General features: G+C 41.5%; 1 protein-coding gene across 5 annotated transcripts in view; it reads left to right on the forward strand.

Annotated features, from left to right (window-relative positions):
- The window catches only part of MANSC1 (MANSC domain containing 1), a 33,453-nt gene that overhangs the window by 3,836 nt on the left and 7,450 nt on the right, over window positions 1-22,167 (forward strand). The window contains exons 1-3 of one of the 5 annotated variants that reach the window (XM_058558739.1): window positions 12,811-12,927; window positions 17,299-17,619; window positions 21,500-21,640. In XM_058558739.1, the coding sequence (XP_058414722.1) occupies window positions 17,397-17,619; window positions 21,500-21,640 (364 nt within the window). In that variant the 5' untranslated portion in view covers window positions 12,811-12,927; window positions 17,299-17,396. Of the gene's footprint in view, window positions 1-12,810; window positions 12,928-13,051; window positions 13,162-13,440; window positions 13,700-13,803; window positions 13,961-17,298; window positions 17,620-21,499; window positions 21,641-22,167 lie in introns of those variants that run through there. The other 4 variants (XM_058558741.1, XM_058558737.1, XM_058558738.1 and 1 more) reach the window with 4 other exon arrangements.

Raw genomic sequence — 22,167 nt, forward strand, 5'->3', positions numbered from 1 at the left:
AGTTTCTTAAGTGGACTCCAGAGCAATCTCAGAGCTGTTTTTGTTCATGGATAGCTGTCTAATTGTTGATCTTTGTGTGTTGGGGGAGGGGGAGGCTAAGGTCTCCTACTTTGCTATCTTTTTTTTTTTGCTGAATGGATAAATAAAATGTGGTATATCCATATAATAGAATATTATTTTTCCACCCTCCCCAAAAGTAATGAAGTACTAATACATGTTACAACATGGATAAACCTTGAAAACATTATGCTATGTGAAAAGAGTCTATCACAACAGACCATGTATTCTAGATACCACGTATATGAAACATGCAGAAGAGGCACTATAGAGACAAAAATACGTTAATGGCTGCCTAAAGCTCAGGAGGAGGAGAGTGGAGGGGAAATAGGCAGTGAGTGTTACTGGGTGTGGGGATCTCTTTCTGGAAGTGATTAATATGTTCTAAAATTTATTGTGGTGATGATCGTACAAATCTGTGAATATATTAAAAACCACTGAATTGTACACTTTAAATAGGTGAATTATCTCGGTAAAGCTGTTATTCAGAAAAATGATATCAGAAGATAAAATGCCTTAATTCAGTGACTCAACATTCACTGGTAGCCTATAATGTTCCATGCACTTTCTAGAGGCTAGAGATAAAAGATCCAACAAGACCTGGTCCCTATCCCTAGGAAGCTTACAGTCTGGCAGCAAGAAAATTAAGTGGGCATTTATAATACCAGGATTCTGCTAGAGGGGCTTAGAGGTAGGAGACATTTGGGGCTGATGCCTTTTAGCACCTTTAAAATCACTTCCCTCTCAATAGCAGCCTATGTGGCCTGTATACGCCATAACTAACAACTGAACAGCCTTTTTTAGTTTATAAAGAACTTTCATATATATTGGCCCTGAATAACCTACCTATAAAGTAGGTAATAATTTCCTAATTTTATATAGAGGTTAAGGATTTTATTCTTGATCACACAGCTAAAAAGTAATAAAACCAGGGTTCAAGTTTTTTAAAACTCATTATGTCTCTATCCACTCCAGACCAGCTCCTTCTCCCATGTCTTTTTATTGCCTGGCACTCCATCCATCCAGTCTCCCAAGCCAGAAATCTGCTTACCCTTACCACCACATCCAACCAGTCACCAAGTCTGAAGAGCCTCTCTCTTTAATTTCTCTTCTATATCCATGCCCTGTTCAGAGCCTCCTCACGTCTTCAATATCTTTGAAAACAGAAGGCCTCTGGCCTCACCTTCTTCAATCCATCCTACGTGTGGCTGGCAGAGAGAATTTTCTAGAATATTAATCAGGTCTCTGGACCTGTCACTGCCCTGTAAAAACTTTAAATAACTCCCCCTGGCTTCAGGATAAAGTTTAAAATTCAACATATGAGAACCGTCTTGCTTGGACCCCAGTCTCTCCCTCCATTCCTCTATGTACATAGGCAACCTTTGTGCCAGTCAAGATGAAATTCCCTGAATAGTCATACTGTTTTCTCTGTCTGGAATATTCAGCCTTTTTCTTTCCATCTAGCGAACTGAACTTCATTCTTCAAGACTTAACCTATGGTTGAAAACTTATGTTCACACAAAACCCTAAAAACAGATATTTACAGCAGTTTTATTAATAATTTCCAAAACTTGGAAGCAACTGTAGGGGAAGAGGGAGAATCGCCCTCTGCCCTTTCCCTTAAGGTTCTTATGGCTGGCCAAATAATTAACAAGACAGGTTAGCAGGAGAAAATAATACCAAGTTTAATAACATGTATACATGGGAGACACCAGGGACACTGAGTTTCTCAACAGAATAGCAGAAATTCTCGTCTTAAATACCATCTTCAGCTAAAGACAAAGGAGGATGTTGGGGGTGGGGGGAGTCAGTTACAGGAGATTACCACTAAAGCACAGTAAACAAGAGTAAGGTTATTATGCAGATTTAAGACCTCATCTTCCACATTGATAAGTTTCTAGAAATGAGGTGGTCCCCCCTCTTTCCAATACAGAGAGGGAGATACCTTTACAAATGGAGATTTCCCTTGTAAATGTTTGTCTGGCAACTCCTTGCAGGGCCATCTAGAGAATGTGGCCAGAGAGACAGAATTTTTGATAAGATGTGCTTGTTGGTGCCTTTCCTATTGTAACATCTATTTTACATTATATTACGGCTATCAGATAGTAACTGCTTCGTGGAACAGGTCTTCTATTTCAAATTCTTTAGGCAGTTAGTGGAGGAGGTCAAATGTCTGTCAGAGAAAACAATCAAGGTAAAGAGATATATTTCAGGGTGGCCAGATCTTGATCTCCCACACAACCAAGATGTCCTTCAGTATGTGAGTGGATAAACAAACTCTGGTATATCCAGACAATGGAATATTATTCAGCACTAAAATGAAAAGAGCTATCTAGCCATGGAAAGACATGGAGGAACCTTATATGCATATTACTAAGTGAAAGAAGCCAATCTGAAAAGGCTACATTCTGTATGATTCCAACTATATGACATTCTGGAAAAGGTAAAGCTCTGGAGACAATAAAAAGATCAGTGGTTGCCAAGGACTGGGGTGTGGGAGAGAGATGAATAGGCTGAGCAGAGAGGATTTTTAGGGAAATGAAAATACTTTGTACAATACTGTAATGATGGATACATGTCATTATACATTTGTCCAAATCCACAGAATGTCCAACACCAAGAGTGATCCCTAAGGTAAACTGTGAACTTTGGGGGACTATGACGTGTCAGTGTAGGTTCATCCTTGGTAAAAAATGTACCTCTCTCGTGGGAGATGTTAATAATGGGGAAGGCTCTGCATGTGTGGGGGCAGGGGGGTATATGAGAAATCTCTGTACCTTCTTCTCAATTTTGCTGTGACTCTAAAACTGCTCTAAAAAAATAAAGTCTTAAAAAAAAAAAAAAAAGATTGAGCTTATGCACTTCCTCTCAGAAGTCTGGATTATATGTCCCTCTTCTGAGCTTCCGTAATTAGCATCTTCTATCATAACATTTATTCTTTACACAATTGATTTACTTGTTTGTCTCCCCTACTGAACTATAAGCATCTTAACAGTAGATCCCTTGTCTTATTGATCTTTAATTTCCCCTGCAAGTGTTTAATATATGTTTTCTGAATAAAATACTTAAAAAAAAATCTGCTTCCACATAAATGGGACTTTTAAGTATCAGGAGAAGAAGATCAGGAATCTCTTCAGGCAATGAGGTGACAATGGATATAATTTCTAATTTAAACACCTAGTTTATATCAGTAGAAAAGAGAGGTCACATTTCTCTTTATATCAATAGAAAAGAGAGGTCACATTCTTTATGAATTCTTTGAATGTGACCTCTGTATACTCTGGACCCTTAAGTATATCATCTGCTGAGATAAAATGTACTGTGTACATCAGTGTCTTATTGCAACAGGAAAATCACTCCAATGGGAAATCACTGTGGAATTTCCTTGTCTTTGGTAACTCTTTAAAACCAAGTGTTCGCAACATTATTGTAATTCAAGAGTAGGTCATCCTCTGGATACAGCTGGTAGAGTTAGTTTCACACAATGGACCATTGTTCACAGGCATTCTCTGTCAACATATGCTTCCTGTAGCTATTGGTTAAAACTAGGATGTAAACTGTTGGCTGTATCAGGCCTAGAATAATAATCTACAATTGCATAGTGCTTTAGGTTTGAAAGTTCTTTCACACCAACCAAGGTGGAGATATTGTCAAAGGTTTGACCACTTGGCAAGTTAAGTGTTCGTGGTTTAGTAATGTTGCATTTGTATGTGTATATGCGAGTGGGGGTGGAGTGAGCAGTGATTTAGAAGCACACTTCTACAGCCTATGCCCTAGTAGTTCTTTCTCACTCATTCAATGCACAAATATATTGTAGTTAAATATTTACTGAGTACCTAGTATGCACCAGGTACTATGCTAAATGTTAGGGATATAATATTAATAACTATAACAGATACCATTGTTTTCATTGTTAGTAGCCCATGGAAATTAATAAACAAAAACCTCATTAAATTGGAGTCTGGAGGCCACAAGGGACACTCTCACGCCCTATATCAATAGTAGAGCCCAACAGGAAGAAAAAAGACTCTCTCTTTTTTTTTTTTTTTTTGCTGAGGAAGATTCGTCCTGAGCTAGTGTCTATTGCCAATCTGTGCCAATCTTCCTCTATTTCGTATGTGGGTCACTGCACGTCATGGCTGCCAATGAGTGGTATAGGTCTGTGCTTGGGACCGAATCTGGGCCACTGAAGTGGAGTGCACTGAACTTAACCATTAGGCCACAGAGCCAGGGCCAGCCCCAAGACTCCCTCTTCTTGACCAGTGAGAAGCTCAGGGAATGAGAGACTGTCACAACTCAGCCAACGAAAAGCCACTGCACTTTTGTTTACAATAGCCCTCCCAACTTCCTCTTCCACACTGTAAAAGAGTTTCTCCTTCCCTTGTTGCAGGGGACTTGCACGTGCCTCACCATGGTTGCAAACCCCGAATTGCAATTCTTTGCTTATCCCAAATAAACCCTTTTGCTGGAGAAATAACAGGCTGTCTATTTGTTTAAAGTCAACATTTTGGTGGCCCATACGGGGATCCTGAGAAGACCCCCGAGGACTCTGATGCTGGTGAGCAAACAGGTGCGTTACCCACAACAGAGCCCATTGAGCTCGCTGCTTTTCTTGCCAGCCTGGAGTTTGAGGGTGAATCTTTCTCCTGGATTCAAGCTTCCCCCATCTTTGCATTTGAGGCTCCCCAGGCTTTATTCAAGATCTATTTTAAGCCTTCATTCTTTTCTGGTTAAGGCCTTGTTTGTCTGTGAGTACTCAAGTAGCACTTCAGCCAGACTTGTTGAATCAGGCTGTACCTTGGAACTGCGCTAGCCTTCAGTCCAATTCCTTTTGGAACCAGACTATTTCTATTGAAACTGTGCTAGCCTTCGGGCTGACTTTGGGACTGTTTCATTGGAACTGTGCTGGTCAAGACTTTGGCCTGACTCCCTTTGGAACTGGACTGTTCTTTGGAACTGCGTTGATTCAACCTTCAGTCCATCTTAATAAAATCAGGCTGTTCTAATGGAACTGGCTGGTAATAAGCTTGCAGCCTGTTTGAGCTGTTTAAGCTATTTGAGAATTATTCCTTTGCTCTAGAGAAAAATCTCTAAGAAATGGGATCCCAGTTATCTGAATATTTAGAGGACGCCCCCCAGCCCATAGGGATCCCTGCAGATTGTATGTTTAAAAACCACGGTCATTCCTCATGTGCATTTCTAACTAAATGGAACGATTTAACCAAAAGTAATTTAGAATATCAACGGCCATTGTGGGGAACTTTTGAACTCCTCAAACTTACTTTTCTTAAAACTGAATTGGACAACCATAGATCTGTAATTTCCAAAACTGAATGGAATGCCTATTTCGATTGCTATTTTGAGGCTTCCAAACGTTATCAGAAGACTAAAATTGCCTCTTTGCAAGATAACATTTTAAGATTAACTGAGGCAAAAAATTTAAAAAAGATAAAGTGGCTTCAGAATCCTCATATTCCCCTCTTCCAGTACCATCTTGTTCCTGTTCCCCAATTTCTTTGTCTCAGGCCCCACCTCCGGTACCATCTTCCTCCTTCCCTTCTGTACCATCTACACCTCCTCTATAGCCTCAGTTCCCCCATACTAACTCTCTCACCAAACTTCCCCTTTTCCCTGAACCTCTCCCGGCTCCATCTTCCTCTGAACCTAGCAGAACTTGTCCCTTTAAAATTAAGGCTTTTGAGGATCCAAAGGCCAAACACCTAATTTTTTATACTCCCTGAACTAAAGCTGAACTGTGAGCCATAGTCAAAGATTTTTCCAAAATAACTGAAGATCCTCACAGATTTGCTGAGGAATTTAAAACAGTCATTCAAATTTATCAGCCTGGTTTCTCTGACTTATGTCAGCTAGTTTATATGCTTGGCGGTGAAGGCAGGCCCAGCTGTGGATGAAAGCTGCTAACTGGGAAAATCTTGAAGGTTTCTAGAATTACAACCAGGAGACCAACCTGCTGACTTGTATGATCAGGCTCAGGTAATGGCTAGACGACTTCATCGGGCAATTCCTAGAGCTTTCTCAAAGCCTCTTGACTGGCACAAAATTCAGGCTTATGCACAAAAACCTGGTGAACCTGTTCATGACTATTACAATTGACTTCAGAATGTTTTTTAAGGAAAAATCTGGTCTTCCTTCAGATGTTGATTCTACCCAGGTAGCTTTTAACTCTATGTTTATTAATGGGCTGCACTGGGACCTTTCCCTTGTAGTAAAAGGATGAGAATGGAATGGAAACTATGTCCACCCCAGATTTAGTTAGTTAGCAAACCAACTCTCTCCCATTCTAGATGAGCCACCTAAAAGAAACACTACTAAAATTCTTAATTTTCACCTCCAGCAAATGAAGGCCCCTAAGTGAAACCAAAAACCTCCTAGTTTCTGCTATTATTGCAGACAGCCAGGATGTTGGAAAAGAGATTGTTATAAATTTAAGCACTTCAGGTGCCTTTAGCTCTCTAACCAGCCTTTCCAATGTCCTCCAAATGACAGGGCTCCAAGGAACTACAGGGGCTCTTCTCAGTCATCCCTCTTAATTGGCTTGCAGAAACATTTCTCCAGATTGGACATGAATCTCTTTCTGTTCTGATTGATACTGGAGCCACACTCTGGGTGCTCAACCCCACTACTATAAAGCAGCCCGTACCTTAGAGTATTAAAAGAATTCAGAGACTGGGGATTTCTAATAGACCTTGTAGGGGAAGAGGGAGAATCCCCCTCTGCCCTTTCCCTTAAGGTTCTTATGACTGGCCAAATAATTAACAAGACAGGTTAGCAGGACAAAATAATATCAAGTTTAATAACATGTATACATGGGAGAAACCAGGGACACTGCGCTTCTCAACACAATAGCAGAAATTCTCGTTTTAAATACCATCTTCAGCTAAAGACAAAGGAGAATGTTGGGGGTCGGGGGTGTCAGTTACAGGAGATTACCGCTAAAGCATAGTAAACAAGAGTAAGGTTATTATGCAGATTTAAGGCCTCACCTTCCACATTGATAAGTTTCTAGAAATGAGGTGGTCCCCCCTCTTTCTTTTTTTTTTTAATAATTTTATTTATTTATTTTTTCCCCCAAAGCCCCAGTAGATAGTTGTATGTCACAGCTGCACATCCTTCTAGTTGCTGTATGTGGGACACGGCCTCATATGGCCAGAGAAGCGGTGCGTCAGTGCACGCCCAGGATCCGAACCCAGGCCGCCAGCAGCAGAGTGCACGCACCACTTAACCGCTAAGCCACGGGGCCGGCCCCTCCCTCTTTCTAATACAGAGAGGAAGATACCTTTACAAATGGAGATTTCCCTTATAAATGTAAATATTTGTCTGGCAACTCCTTGCAGGGCCATCTAGAGAATGTGGCCAGAGAGACAGAATTTCTGACAAGATGGGCTTGTTGGTGCCTTTCCCATTGTAACATCTATTTTACATTATATTACAGCCATCAGATGGAAGATCTGTTCCAGGAAGGAGCCACCATGTCAAATTCTTTAGGCAGTTAGTGGGGGAGGTCAAATGTCTGTCAGAGAAAACAATCAAGGTAAAGAGATATATTTCAGGGTGGCCAAATCTTTATCTCCCACAACCTCAAAAAGTTCCTTCTCTGAACCTATTCTCATTTCTTTAGGCCCTTTGAGGAAGACACACCCTTTTCTCCTTAGTTTCTCCACCCCTATTCGTTTATTAGGCCAAGACTTCTTGGAAAAGTATCACGCCAGAATTTCTTCCTCCTGAAAGGGGGAAATAATTCTGGAATTTGACAGAAATCATCAGAATGGCCAACTGATACCAAACCAAGAGGGCTCACTTCCTAGTGAGTTAAATAAGACTCTACATCAGTGAAAGTTGTCTCACAAAGTAAAATGTATTTGCAACAAATAGGAGACCATGAGGAATCATTTCCAAAGGCATGGCATCCCCAAACAAAGGAAAGCAGGAACTTTTATTTGGTTGGGGAATGAATATTCAAAAGGGAGAGGTGGGTATTTGCTTGCACGGGCTCAGCTGGAGAACATGCTCCCACATAATGAGGCTTAAGCTCCTCCTGGAGAGATCTTTGCATTAAAAATAAGGCAAAGGTCATGGGCATAGCTCTTGTGGTGAGGCTTGGTCAGTTTCAGGGTGGTTGGTGGTTACATCTCCTTAACACACAAAAGGAAAAGAAACAACTTGGAAAAACAGTTAATTGCTTCCAAACCCACCTTTGAGTTTCTCCAGGCACCTAGTTGGTGACACAACCAGGTGAATTAAATGACCCTTTGACATCTTTTATTTACTCTGTCTCTGACGGTACTAGAGCTGATTCTGGAAACACAGACAATTTGTCCCTATTGAATCAGCTACCACCCTCCTTATGGGCAGAATCTTCAACTGATATTGGTAAAATTCACAGCACATCTCCCATCAAGTTCAAATAGATCCCTCAAAACCTCTTCCCATAATTTATCAATACCCTATAAGTAAAGAAGCCCTTCAAGATATAAAGCCCATATTAGAGGATTACGAGGCTCAAGGCCTCATTTTCCCTTGTACTAGTCCCTGTAATACTCCTATTTTATCTGTGAGAAAACCCGAAGGCCGGGGGGGGGAGGTTTGTCGAGGACTTCTGAGCAATAAATGACATTGTTATCCCTCGACACCCTGTTGTTCCTAACCCTCATACTCTACTAACATCCATTCCCACTGGAAGCAAATTCTTTACGGTAATTGCTTTATGCAGCATTCTTTAGCATTCCAGTTGATGAAGCTAGCCAATACCTTTTGCCTTCACTTGGCAAGGAAAACAGTTCACCTGGACAGCAATGCCTCAGAGTTTTACTGAGAGCCCTTCTTATTTCTCACAAATCCTGAAGGCAGATCTAGATAATATAAAGTTCCCTAGGGGCTCTACTTTGTTGCAATATGTGGACCATTTGCTGCTTTGCTCTCTTTCCCAAGCTTCCTCACAGGAAGATAGCATCCACTTGCTAAAGCTTTTAGCCTTAAAAGGACATAAAGTCGCCAAAGGGAAGTTGCCAAAGGGAAATTGCACTTTGCCCAAACCCAGGTTCAATGTTTAGGGCATGTGATATCAGAATAAAGGCTATACCTAGATCCAGATAGGCTTCATGGTGCCCTAAGTTTCCCCAAACCCAAAACTAAGTGCCAAATGCAAGATTTTCTCAGGCTAGTTGGTTATTGCAGAAATTGGATTCCAAGTTTCTCTCCTATGGCCAAACTTCTGTATGTTTTACTAAACAACAACAATCCCAACCCAATTTTAGGGAAAGAACCGCATGACATAGCCTTTAAGGCCTTAAAGGAGAGTTTGGTGAGCCCACTTGCCTTTGGACATCCTAATTATCAGATTCCCTTTTTCCTTTTTGTATATGAAAAGGGAAGGGAATGCTCTTGGGCTACTCACCCAAAAACACAGGGACCACCAGTGACCCATAGGGTATTATAGCCAGCAACTGGACCCTGTGGCACGAGGATACCACCCTTGTCTTAGAGCCATTACTACCACTGCCCTTTTGGTTAGTTCCACTGAGAAAATTGTTGTGGGAGCCCCTTGTCAACTTAAAAAGTAAATTTGCCAGTTATTTTACCCTCAAAATGAATTCATTCGGGAATAGTCAAAAGAATTGCAATTTGGGATGTGAATGCTATGGTGAACCATAGGCAAATCCAGAGAACAAAGGAGGGGAGCTTGCTTTTATAGAGAAAAAGGAGAAGTAGGGAGGGGCTGTTCTAAACGAAAGTCCATTGGGGAAAAGCAACAGTTCAGGGTGGCATCAGCTTCTCATTGGCTGAGCTGTGGCCTTTCTCATTGGCTGGGCTGTTGCCAGGTGGGGAGAGAAATCTTCCTTCATTAGTAAAGTAGTTGTACTTCCTGTCAGAGATGTAAGCATGTCTCTCCCTGTTTGGAGTAATTGATTATGTACGATAGGGTGTGAGAGCTCCCCCAATATGCCTTCCCAGCTCCAGTTTAGTTGAGGTTTCTCTTAATTCATTTCACACCCTTTAACCATTTTTGTACCTTATGCTGTAGAAGCCCTGCTGAATTCTCATCACACTCGATATATTTTAGCCAGCCACCTCACCTCCTATGAAATCCTTTTGTTAACTACTCCTCACATAACTCTTTCATGTTGTAACAACCTTAACCCTGCTATTCTCCCCTCCATTACTAACAAAGTCCCTCACGACTGCTTAACACTGATGGATCATGGCTTACTGATAGTTCTTATTTAAAAAGTGACAATGGTAAATATTGTGCTGAGTATGCTATTTCAATTCCTTTTGATATCCTTGAGGCAGCATGGCTACCTTGGCTACCTTTACCTATGGCTACCTTGCCCCAACAGGCTGAATTATATGCTCTTACATAGGCTTGTACTTTACCCAGGGGCAAAACTGCCACTATTTATACTAATAGTAGATATGCTTTTGGAATACCTCATGATTTTGGAATGTTATGGAAGCAACATGGCTTCCTTACTTCCAGCAGGAATAAAATTAAAAATGGCCCCCATGTTCAGGAATTATTAGATGCTATACTTTTACCTGCTGCTTTAGCTATTATTAAGATCCCAGGGCATGCTAAACTTGACTCTCTGGAAGGTAAAGAAAATCACCTTGCTGATATTTCTGCAAGAAACACAGCCCTTGGAGGAACCAACATCAGCCAAACCTCTGTCATGGTCCAAAGGGATATTGCCCCAAATGATAACTTAGAAAAACTGACTAGAGAAGCCTAAAAATTGGCCTCCAAAAAGGAAAAACAAGATTGGAAATTCAACAATTGTTGGTTTGATAAAAAGAGAAAGTTCTGGTTTGGACCAAATAACAACCCAGTCCTACCAGAGACTCTAAAATTGCCACTGCTAACTACTGTACATGCATTAAACCATTGGTCTACTGACAAAATGATGGCATTCAAGAATCAATATTGGTGGGGAAATATTAATAAGGCCACAAAAAGTGCCTACTCACTTGTCCCACTTGTCCAAAATACAACCCAGAGAAGCCTGTTCATACTGCACCCAGACATTTCAAACTGCCCAATGGACCATCTGAGGTTTGGCAAATGGAGTTCATTCAACTTCCCCGGTCTCATGGATATAAGCATGTTTTAGTCATGGTCTGTTTGTTTTCTCACTGGACTGAAGCCTTTCCTTGCAGACAGGCTACTGCCTCTTCTGTGATTAAAGTCCTTTTGGAAAGGATTATCCCTACCTGGGGAACTCTTCTCAAACTTCATAGCGATTGGCAAACCAATTTTGCTGGTCAGGTACTTCAACAGTCTGCACTGTTTGGCTGGTTTTACAACACTTTCACTGTGCTCACTACCCTCAATCCTCTGGTTTAGTGAAATGCACCAATGGCATTATTAAGAGTCAATTGGCAAAATTTGTAGAGACCCTCCAAATATCTTGGCCAAAAGCATTGTCATTGGTCCTTCTGAATCTCAGATCCACCCCCTTTGGAACTCATAAACTCTCTCCCTTTGAGATAGTCACAGGACACCCAATGCACTTGGCTCCTGTCTCTTTTGACCCACAGCTGATAAAAGGAGATATACTCTAATATTGCAAAGGCCTAATTGCTTCTATTAAAAATGACCATGTTTTGGTAGCAATCTTTTCACAGTGTGCTCCAGGGAGATGAAAACCTTAAGCATCACGCCTTGCAACCTGGAGATTTTGTCTACCGGAAAAGACACTGCCAACCTCACCGAAGGCCCCTATCAGGTACTGTTAACCAACCCTTGTGCTGCCAAACTCCAGGGAATAGACCCTTGGCTTCATGAGACACACCTAAAGAAAGCGCCAAACCCTGACTGGACCTCCACATCATCTGGTGACCTGAAAGTAAAGATTTCCTGGAATTGAAGCAGAAGACATCTGATGAGACAGCTTTCACAAGATGTCAGGACCAGGCCTGTTGGAAGTTTGTCTGCCAAAACTTAATGATGACATAACACTTCAAATGTTCTCCAATGCCTATGATCTTAATAACATTTGGATTTAGATAAAAAGTGCCTGAGGGTTCTCCCTCCTACCCTTCCTTGTTACTCACATGTGGCCACAATAGGTTTCCAATCTGTGCACTTTCCCTCCAATGTGGGACACGACTTCCTGGCATCAAGGGACAAAATGCTGATGAAACCGGAAAAACCTGACTCTTGATCAGCAATGCTTTCAGAGAAAGATCTTGATCAAAAGGGGAAAATGTGGAAATTAATAAACAGAAACCTCATTAAATTGGAGTCCGGAGGACAAAAGGAGAAGCTTTTACGCCCTACATGATAGCAGAGCCCAAGAAGAAGAAAGACTTCCTCTTCTTTTTTCTTTTTATTTATTTATTTTTTTGATGAGGAAGATTAGCCCTAAGCTAACATATGCTGCCAATCATCCTCTTTTTGCTAAGGAAGATTGGCCCTGGGCTAATATCCATGTCCATCTTCCTCTACTTGATATGTGGGATGCCTGCCACACCAGGCATACCATGGCCTGATAAGCCATGGGTATGTCCACACGTGGGATCCGAACCTGTGAAGCTTGGGCTGCCAAAGCGGAGCCCGCAAACTTAACGCCACCAGGTCGGCCCCAAGACTTCCTCTTCTTGACAGGCAGGAAGCTCAGCCAATGAAAGACTGTCACAATTCAGTGAGTGAAAAGCCACTACACCTTCAACTCTTTGTTTACAGTGGCCCACCCAACTTCCTCTTGGTGTGGATGGAAGAGTTTCTCCTCTGCTTGTTGGGGGGACTTGCAGGTGGCTCACAATGGTTGCAAACCCTGAATTGCATTTCTTTGCTGATCCTCAATAAACCCATTTTTGCTGGAGAAATAACTGGCTGTCTATTTGTTTAAGGTCAGTAATCCATACCTATAAAGAATAAATCCTGCAGAATCCCACGTGTCTTCTCTGAGGCTTGATTTGCGTATAATATTTAACCCAACTAATTGAGGACCCTCCATGCTTCCAATTATCAAAAGGGGATTCTCATAACCATGCCCCAGAGAGAATACACCGTAAACTCGTGAATGTGGAAAAACTGCGCTCAGTGGCTGCCTCTGGGGAGGAGGACTAGACTAGGACACAGAAGTGAGAAGCAGATTGCCACTGTATACATGTTTGTACTGTTTGACTTTGGTCATGTGTATTTGCGCGTTCTCTGGCCTCCAGGAAGCGAGAAGGTACAGCGGCAGACCCCTGGGCCAGCACGAGCGCCCGCCCACGCCCCCTCGCAGCGCCCACAGCCTCCGTGCTCGGCGTGGGGGAGTGGATTGGGGCTGCAGGGCAGGCGGCTTCGGGGCTCAGCGCGGCCGGGGGCGCCCGGACTCGCCGCGGCGAGCGGCTCGCCTCCCGCCTGTGCCCAGGGGACCGCGCTCCACGTTGCTAGGAAGCAGCTCCGGGTTGCAGTGCAGGAATGTGCCCTCCCCCCCGGCAAACTTTCGGCCTCTGCAACGGAAGCAGGAACTTGGGCACCACAAAACCTGCCGGGCGGGCTGGAGCTGCGGCGCATCCCCTGCCGCCCTCCCGAGACCCTGGCGCGGATTCGTCACTCATTCCCCGCGAGTGCGTTGGAGCTGTCCCCGCACCGGGAGGGCAGCCGGGACCCCCGCGGTCCTCTCGCCGCCAGGTAAAGGCGCCTCCGCCCTGTCCTCCAGACCGGCCGCGGGCAGCGTCGCCTCCTGCAGAGAGGGGCTCCTCTGCTTGCCCTGGGCGAGGCTCCCCCACCGCTCCGGGAGCACGCGAGGGACCAGGCTGGGGCGAGGAAGGACTGAGCGGGGTCTTTGCGGGGCTGCGGCATCCCAGAGGGGGTCTCCAGGCAGGCAAGCAGCACCTGCCATAAATGGCACTGGCTCCGCGTCGTCATCAGGAGAGGCAGAAGAATAGTTTAGTGAGCGACATACATATCCTCAAAGGAAGGGAAATTTTTTCCTTGCATGATTTGTCTCCTGTATTCATTATTGAACCTGCTAATTGTCTAATATTCTATAGGGGGTGTGTGTGTGTAGTTATAAACATCTTGATAAATTAGGTTCGATTATGCAGTGAGTAAAATGATTTGCAGTATTTGACACAGTTGTGTATATGTACGTTTTAGTGACTATCGTTAAGCAGGTATTGGAGGTCCGGTGCTTCCTCTCCCTCCCACTTGTATCCTTTTCCCTCTATCTTTCAACAAGATTCAACTTGACTTTGGGCCTTTAAGGCCTAAATAATAATGGATTAGGAAAATTAATTTACCTAATAATTGTTGAGTATCTTTCGTAAGATAAACTCCTTAGTTCTTTTCGCAGTCCAGGCGCTGTGAAGATGCTGCATACTGAAAACAGCTCCTACTGCATCCCCTTGCATAGTTCAGGTTTCTTTGCAAGAGCTTGAGAAGAGATTCTGTCAGAATCCATTCAAAGTAAAGTATTGGCCTGGTTTTTCTCTTTTGTTCCTGTTTTTGTTTTCTTTAGGGCTAGAAAAGAGACTTACAAAATGTGGCAGCATAAAAAGGTAACCTGTGTCAGGATTCTTAACCTGGGGAGTCCATGGATAGTATTCAGAAAGTGTGTGAACTTCTGTGGAAAAGTTTATTTTACTAACGTCTAACTGAAACATAGCATTTTCTTCAAGAGGCATGTAGGCAAAAGCGATAGTAGTGTTAGAGGTAGCTCTGATTTGCCGCCAGTAGAAATCACAGATATTTTCGTGTCGTATTACTTATTGCACATATCTCAAAATACCATTTACATTTGACACTACCTCAAAATTATGGCAGTTCTGAGACGTGCCACTTGTTATTTAATAGGTTAATAAAGAAGCATATACATCACACGGTTGTTTTTATTTTAACTAAAAATGGGATAATAATGGGATGTATCTCATTAGAATTCTTATAAGGATTAAATGACATGATACATGTAAAGTGCTTAGCATAGAGACTGGCGTGTAGGAAATATAAATGTTACTTATTTTACTGTTTCAAAAGTTGGACATAACGGTTAGCAAGGAAGGTGCTGGCACAAGGACTTCTGCTCTATTACCATATGCTGGATTTTTTTTATTTTTAAACTATTTTGTTATTTTTTACTAACTAAAGTCAGTTTGCATTAGAGTTCACTCTTTGTGTTGTACAGTTCTACAGTCTTTGACAAATGTAGTGACATGTAGCCACCATTACAGCATCATACAGAATAGTTTCACTGCCCTAAAAATTCTCCTGTGCTCGACCTTTTCATCACTCCCCTCCTCCTAGCAACCACTGATCTTTTTACTGTCAATGTAGTTTTGCCTCTTCCAGAGTGTCATATAGTTGGAATCATACCTTTCAGACTGGCTTCTTTCACTTAGCAATATGCAATTAAGGTTCCTCTGTGTCTTGTTGTGGGATGATAGCTCATTTCTTTTTATTGCTGAATAATATTCCATTGTATGGATGTACCACATTTTGTTTATCCATTCACCTATTGAGGGAAATCTTGGTTGCTTCGAGTTTTTGGCAATTATGAATAAAATTACTGTAAGCATTTGCATGCAGTTTTTTGTTAGGATTTGGTACTGTCAGTTTTTTTGATTTTAGCCATTCTAATAGGTGAGTAGTGGTATCTCGTTTTACTTTGCAATTCCCTGATGACAATGATGTTGAGCACCTTTTCATGTGCTTATTTGTCATCTGTATATCTTCTTTAGTGAGATGTCTTTTCACTTCTTTTGCCCTTTTTTTTTTTTTTTTTTTTGTGAGGAGATCAGCCCTGTGCTAACATCCGCCAATCCTCCTCTTTTTTTTGCTGAGGAAGACGGCCCTGGGCTAACATCTGTGCCCATCTTCCTCCACTTTACATGGGACGCCGCCACAACATGGCCCGCCAAGCAGTAGGTCGGTGCGCGCCCGGGATCCGAACCAGCGAACCCCAGGCCGCCGCAGCGGAGCGCGCGCACCCAACCGCTTGCGCCACCGGGCCGGCCCCCTTTTGCCCATTTTTAATTGGGTTGTTTTCTTATTGTTAAGTTTTGAGAGTTTTTGTATATTTTGGCTACCAGTCCTTTATTAGATATGTGTTTTGCAAATATTCTCTCCCAGTCTTTGGCATTTTTTTTCATTTTCTTAATGTGTCTTGTGCAGAGCAGAAGTTTTAAATTTTAATGAAGTCCAACCTATCAATTTTTTCTATCATGGATTGTGCTTTCGATGTTGTATCTAAAAGCTCATCACCTACTTTAAGGTCACAAAGATTTTCTCCTATGTTGTATTCTAGGAGTTTTATAGTTTTGCATTTTACATTTAGGTCTATGATCCATTTTGAGTTCATTTTTGTGAAAGGTGTAAGGTCTATGTCTAGATTTATTTTTTGCATGTGGATGTCCAGTTGTTCCAGTACCATTTTTGAGAAGACTATCCTTTCTCCGTTGAATTATGTTTGCTCCTTTGTCAAAGATCAGTTGACTATATTTGTGTGGGTCTGTTTCTGGGCTTACTATTCTGTTCCATTGATCTGTTTGTTTTTTCACCAATATCACACTGTCTTGATTACTGTAGCTTTATAGTAAGTATTGAAGTTGGACAGTATCAGTCCTCCGACTTTATTCTTCTTAGTATTGTGTTGGCTATTTTGGGCCTTTTTGCATTTCCATGTAAATTTTAAAATTAGTTTGTTGAGATCCACAAAATAACTTGCTGGGATTTTGATTGAGATTGCATTGAATCCATAGATCAAGTTGGGAAGAAACTGACATCTTAACAATATTGATGAACATGGAGTATCTCTCCATTCCTTTAGATATTCTTTGATTTCTTTCATTAGAGTTTTGTACACTTGTTTAAAAAACTAATTTGATAATTATACTTCAAAATAACTCCTTTTGTCACTGCTTCATCAGTGTCTTGAGATTTTGTGTCCTCTCCCCTTCTGGTCAGGAGAGGCAAGAAGACGAGGGATTCCAGAACTCTGAGGCAGGCCTACTGTTTATACCTCTTCCTTCACAGACACTTGTCAGCTTTTAAGCATTGATGGGGTAGTATACGTGTTTGTGCCTATTAGTTCTTTATCAAGTTTTTAATGAAAAGTTGTCTCAAACCTATTAAAAGTGAAATGAATAAAAAATACATTTTTATTTCTGTCTTTCTATAAATTGTGAGTCATTTACATTGACTTGAAGGAAATTCAAGTCAATTTGTTATTTAACAAATTTGTAAATTTGTTAAAAGAAACAAAACTCATTGTTGATTTTCTATTTTTGTTCTAGAGAGAAATTCCATCATCTGTGCAATCTTCTTGAAGCAAATTAAGACCAGAGGGAGGGTTATCCTTGACTTTTGAAGGCTGACCACACTGAAGCCTAAAATGTTCTTCAAGCAAGAATGGAGCTTGACTTACACTTTTGTAATAATTTGTTTCCTGACACTAAGGCTGTCCACCAGTCAGAATTGCTCCACCAAGAGTCTAGAAGATGTTGTCATTGACATCCAGGCATCTCTTTCTAAGGGAATCAGGGGCAATGAGCCCATCCATACCTTAACTCAAGAAGACTGCATTGATTCTTGCTGTTCAACAAAAAGCATATCAGGTAAGTAGTAGTCACGTGGCAACTCTTTATCCCATGTGTTTTGTGACATAAGTAGCTGGTTGATGTGGCTAAATAGTTTATACTAGTGATTTTCAATGGGATAGAACGGTGGGTGACACAATCACTGGAGGAATGTTCCACAAATGTGCTCTCCCCTCCCCTAAGCTGATGAGTGTATGAGTATATCACTTAGGTGTTTGTGTAGAAAAAAGGTTGAGAACCACTGGTGTTATGTTCTAACAGGCATCTAAGATGTTGAAAACAAAATCCTATTTAAATCCTTTGCTACCATCATCATGGGGTTTTGGAATACAGTGTGATATTACAAAGAACATTTAAACAGAGAAATGGAGTTGAGACAAGAAATAAAATTCTTAACTCATCCCATAGAAAAATCAGCATTTGATTTTTTTTTTTTTTTTTTTGGTGAGGAAGATTAGCCCTGAACTAACATTTGTGCCAGTCTTCCTCTATTTTGTATGTGGGTCATCACCACAGCATGGCTTGATGAGTGGTGTAGGTCCACACCCGGGATCTGAACCTGCAAACCTGCGCTGCCGAAGCAGAGAAGGCCAGACTTAACCACTACACCACAGGGCCGGCCCCTAGCATTTGTTTTTAAGTGAAAGTACGAAACTTCCATTTTATCTCCCTTTCCTGGAGCTGCTGGCATAAGGTGAGTCAGGACACACTGGCCACTAATTGCAGCTTCCAGGACTCGAAGGGGCATGGGAAGTCGTTCAGTCTGACTCATTCCCATGACATGGAAGGAAACTGAGGCCCACAAGTTTGAACCATACCTTTGCATGATTCAGGCTCTAAACCCATGACCTGAAAAGAGAAGTATATACCTAAGTGAAACAGTGGTCGTTTTTCAGTTGTTTATGACCCTCTCCTAATTCCCTAAATGGGAAAAAACACTAAATTTATTGAGCACCTAATGCCTTGCTAGGTGCTGGAGATAAAACAGGGAATAAGATGGACAAGGCCTTGCCATCAGAGCCTAAAAGAGCTAGTGAATGTTGGACTAGTGATTTTTACTTGACTTATTAGTCAAGCAAATCATATGTTTTCCCTTTGATCTTTACTTCCTTTTCTTTCTATAATGGTTGTGATACAGGAAGGAAGAAAGGAGGGTAGGAGGGAAGGAAGGAATATATATTTGGTCTTTGTCTCTGATTCCTGGCACAGAGTTCCTAAAACTCTTCAAATTTCCTGAGCATAGGAGCTGCTTTTGTTATTCAAATGAGCCCCTTTCAACCATACTTGAGTTTATACTAATGAGAGAACTCTTGATGGGGCCCTGGATAGCTTCAGGATGAGTGCTAGTCACCAGAAGGTCCAAGCCTTGATTAGAAGCCTAGACCTTTCACCCCCTGCCCCCCCACCTCCAGGTAGGGGAGAGAGGCTGGGGATTGAATTCAGTCACCAGTGGCCAATGATCTAATCAATTATGCCTATGTAAGAAAAACCCCCAAACAGTGGGTTCTGGGAGCTTCCAAGTTGGTGAACACATATCCATGTGCCAGGAGGATGGTGTACCCCAGCTCCACAGGGAAAAAGGCTCCTCTGCTCAGGAACCTTCTGGACCTCACCCTAGGTACTTCTTCATCTGGCTGTTCATGTGTATCCTTTATAATAAACTGTAATAGTAAGTATAGCATTTTCCTGAGTTTTGTGAGTAGTTCTAGTAAATTATTGAACTTGGGGTGGGGATTGTGGGAACCTGAATTTGTAGCTAAGTTGGCAGAAATGTGAGTAACCTGATACTTGTGACTGGCATCTGAAGTGAGGGCAGGCAGGACTGAGCTCTGAAACCTGTGGGATCTGACACTAACAAGTTAGTGTCAGAATTGAATTGAATTGTAGGACACCCAGTTAGTGTAGAAGAATCAGAGAATTGGAGAATTAGTATGGAAAAGACACCACGTATTTGGTGTCAGGAGGCAAAAACCTTTCAATGATCTTCTCAAATTGAGCAGTATACTTTGGGACACTCTTTATAGAAGTGATTTGTGGAAATTACAGAGATTTCATTTAAATTTCTAGTTTTTCTTGAAATGTCGATATCAACATTTATGTGAAATAGAAACTTCCCCTGCAAACAGGACTGAAGGCTGTGTGGCTATTTCCTGGCCCCGTAGGAAACCTTGCATTTCTCTTCACTTCCATGATGCACATTTAGTAGGAAATGAGGGTTTGCTGCTTTATTCTGCACACAAAATTGCGGTTACTGCTTTACTGTAAGCAGAGGTAATTGTGGTCTCAGTTAATGCATTTGACTTTTTCCTCATTTATTGAGGAATGGTTTTTAACTGTGTGGGGCTTCAAAAAACACTTAAGTAATTTATTTATAGCCACGGACTCTAGAAAAATACCTATAAATGCAAAGGACAAAAAATTTTGCATACAATTTGGGGGACTTATACCTCACCTTTACCCAAGTGCCCCCAAAAAATGGTATTGCAGAATTATCACATTACTGAGAAAGGAAAAGCTAAAGTATCTCTCTTGTTACCTGGGTAGTGGAGAGATGACATGATAAAAACCCTTCAGAAGCTAAGTCTTATTTCCCATCCAGGGAGTCAAGGTTGATCCCTAACCATGGCTTGATTTGAAGAAGTGGTAGTGACAGTTGGCAGACCATGTAGGTTTTTTTCCCTCCAGCTTTATTGAGGTATATTTGCCACATAACATTGTGTGAATTTAAGATATACAGAGGTGATGATTTGATACATGTGTATATCGTGAAATTATCATCACAATAAGGTTAGTTAACACAGTTACGTCGTGTGTGTGTGTGTGTGTGTGTGTGTGTGTGTGTGTGTGTGTGTGTGGTGAGAAAGAGCATGGGTTTTAATAATTAGGCTGTATGCCTCCTAACCTTCAACCTATCCTGGGGTATACTGATCCCTCAAGGGTTACAGGCCAAGATGTGAGACTGCACCAGACTGAGGCCAAAGCCAACTCTGGGCCATGATGAATAGAAGAGTAATTTCTACTGGACGTCAGAGGAAGAGAAAAAGAGGCCAGAAATGAAAGTTAAGAGTGAAAAGTGGGGAAAGAAGGAAAATAGAAAAGCAAAAATGATAAGGAAGAGCAGAAACGTGGAGAAAAAACCAAAAGAAGAATAGTTCCGATAAAAATTAAAAATTGAGGGGGGCCGGCCTGGTGGTGTAGTGGTTAAGTTTGCTTGCTCCACTTCAGCGGCCCAGGGTTCGCAGGTTCAGATCCCAGGCACAGACATACATACCACTTATCAAGCCATGCTGTGGCAGGAGTCCCGTATATAAAAAAAAGTAGAGGAAGATGGGCAGGATGTTAGCCCAGGGCCAATCTTCCTCAGCAAAAAATAAAAAATAAAACATTGACTTTGCATTCCATATAGTACTCAGATCCTATGTGGAAGGAGGCATGATATGAATGATGCAGAATTTACCGACTTCACCCCACAAAGCCAGACTCCTGGCTTCATAGGTGTCTGAGATGCCGTCAGCTTGCAAGAGATACATCAATCATTAGGGTTAGAGCCGTTTCTAAAGGCCCAACTCACCTGTGAGTTGTGTAAAGATTGCAAAGTCAGGATTTCTATGTATACTTTGATGGATATTTTAGCAAATAGAAGGCTTATGCCTAAAGAATTAAATGTACTATTAATCATTGGTTTTGCCAAAATTTCCTTACTTCAGATTTTTAAACCCCATGTCTTTATAAATTGCTTTAAGGACTAAACTAAGGAAAAGGAAATGATTCAGCAGTCAGCAAGCAAGTGAACAGAGGTGTTTGTGTTGGACACCAGAATAAATGAAGTTCTTCCTGCTGGCCCTACTCTTAAGAAAATCCTGTTTCAAAATAATGCTTATGAAATGTTTCATTGCAGGGGATAAGGCGTGTAACTTGATGATCTTCGACACGCGAAAAACAGCCAGACAACCCAACTGCTACCTGTTTTTCTGTCCCAGTGAGGAAGCCTGTCCACTGAAACCAGCAAAGGGACTTATGAGTTACAGGATAATTAGAGGTAATAAAAACGTTGTTCTTTTGTGACTGGAATTATTTAAGGACATGATTCATGTGAAAGATTTTCTACAAAAGAGTCGAAATAAGACTACCAAAGGGGGTCACAAATGTAGAGGCACACCAGAAAAATCTCATCATTTAAAATTCAATTTATTAAACTGATCATCTTTTTTCCAATGAAAGACCTCTGAATGATAGTATTTTGTTTTTGTTTTTATTTTTACTTTCCTAAGATAAAAGGTACACAGACCTTTCATGAAAACATTTTGAAACACCCCTTTAGAACAACGTTAGCCACACTGGAATAAGCGTACAGGTCTCTTGTTTTGAAAGGGTTTTAAGACCCATGTGAATATATAAATTTCTAGTATGTTTGTCATTAGGTTCCAGTTATTTTACAATCACATTTTCTGAAATAAAACTCACTAGATTTTATTGTCCAGACCTGGAGGGAAGTTCATTCGGGAAGTATTTATTGAGCATCAACTGTGTGCCAAATTCTGTGCAAGGCATTGGAAATACAGTCTT

The sequence above is a fragment of the Diceros bicornis genome, chromosome 17, assembly GCF_020826845.1.
Source record: "Diceros bicornis minor isolate mBicDic1 chromosome 17, mDicBic1.mat.cur, whole genome shotgun sequence".
Classification (NCBI taxonomy): Eukaryota; Metazoa; Chordata; class Mammalia; order Perissodactyla; family Rhinocerotidae; genus Diceros; species Diceros bicornis.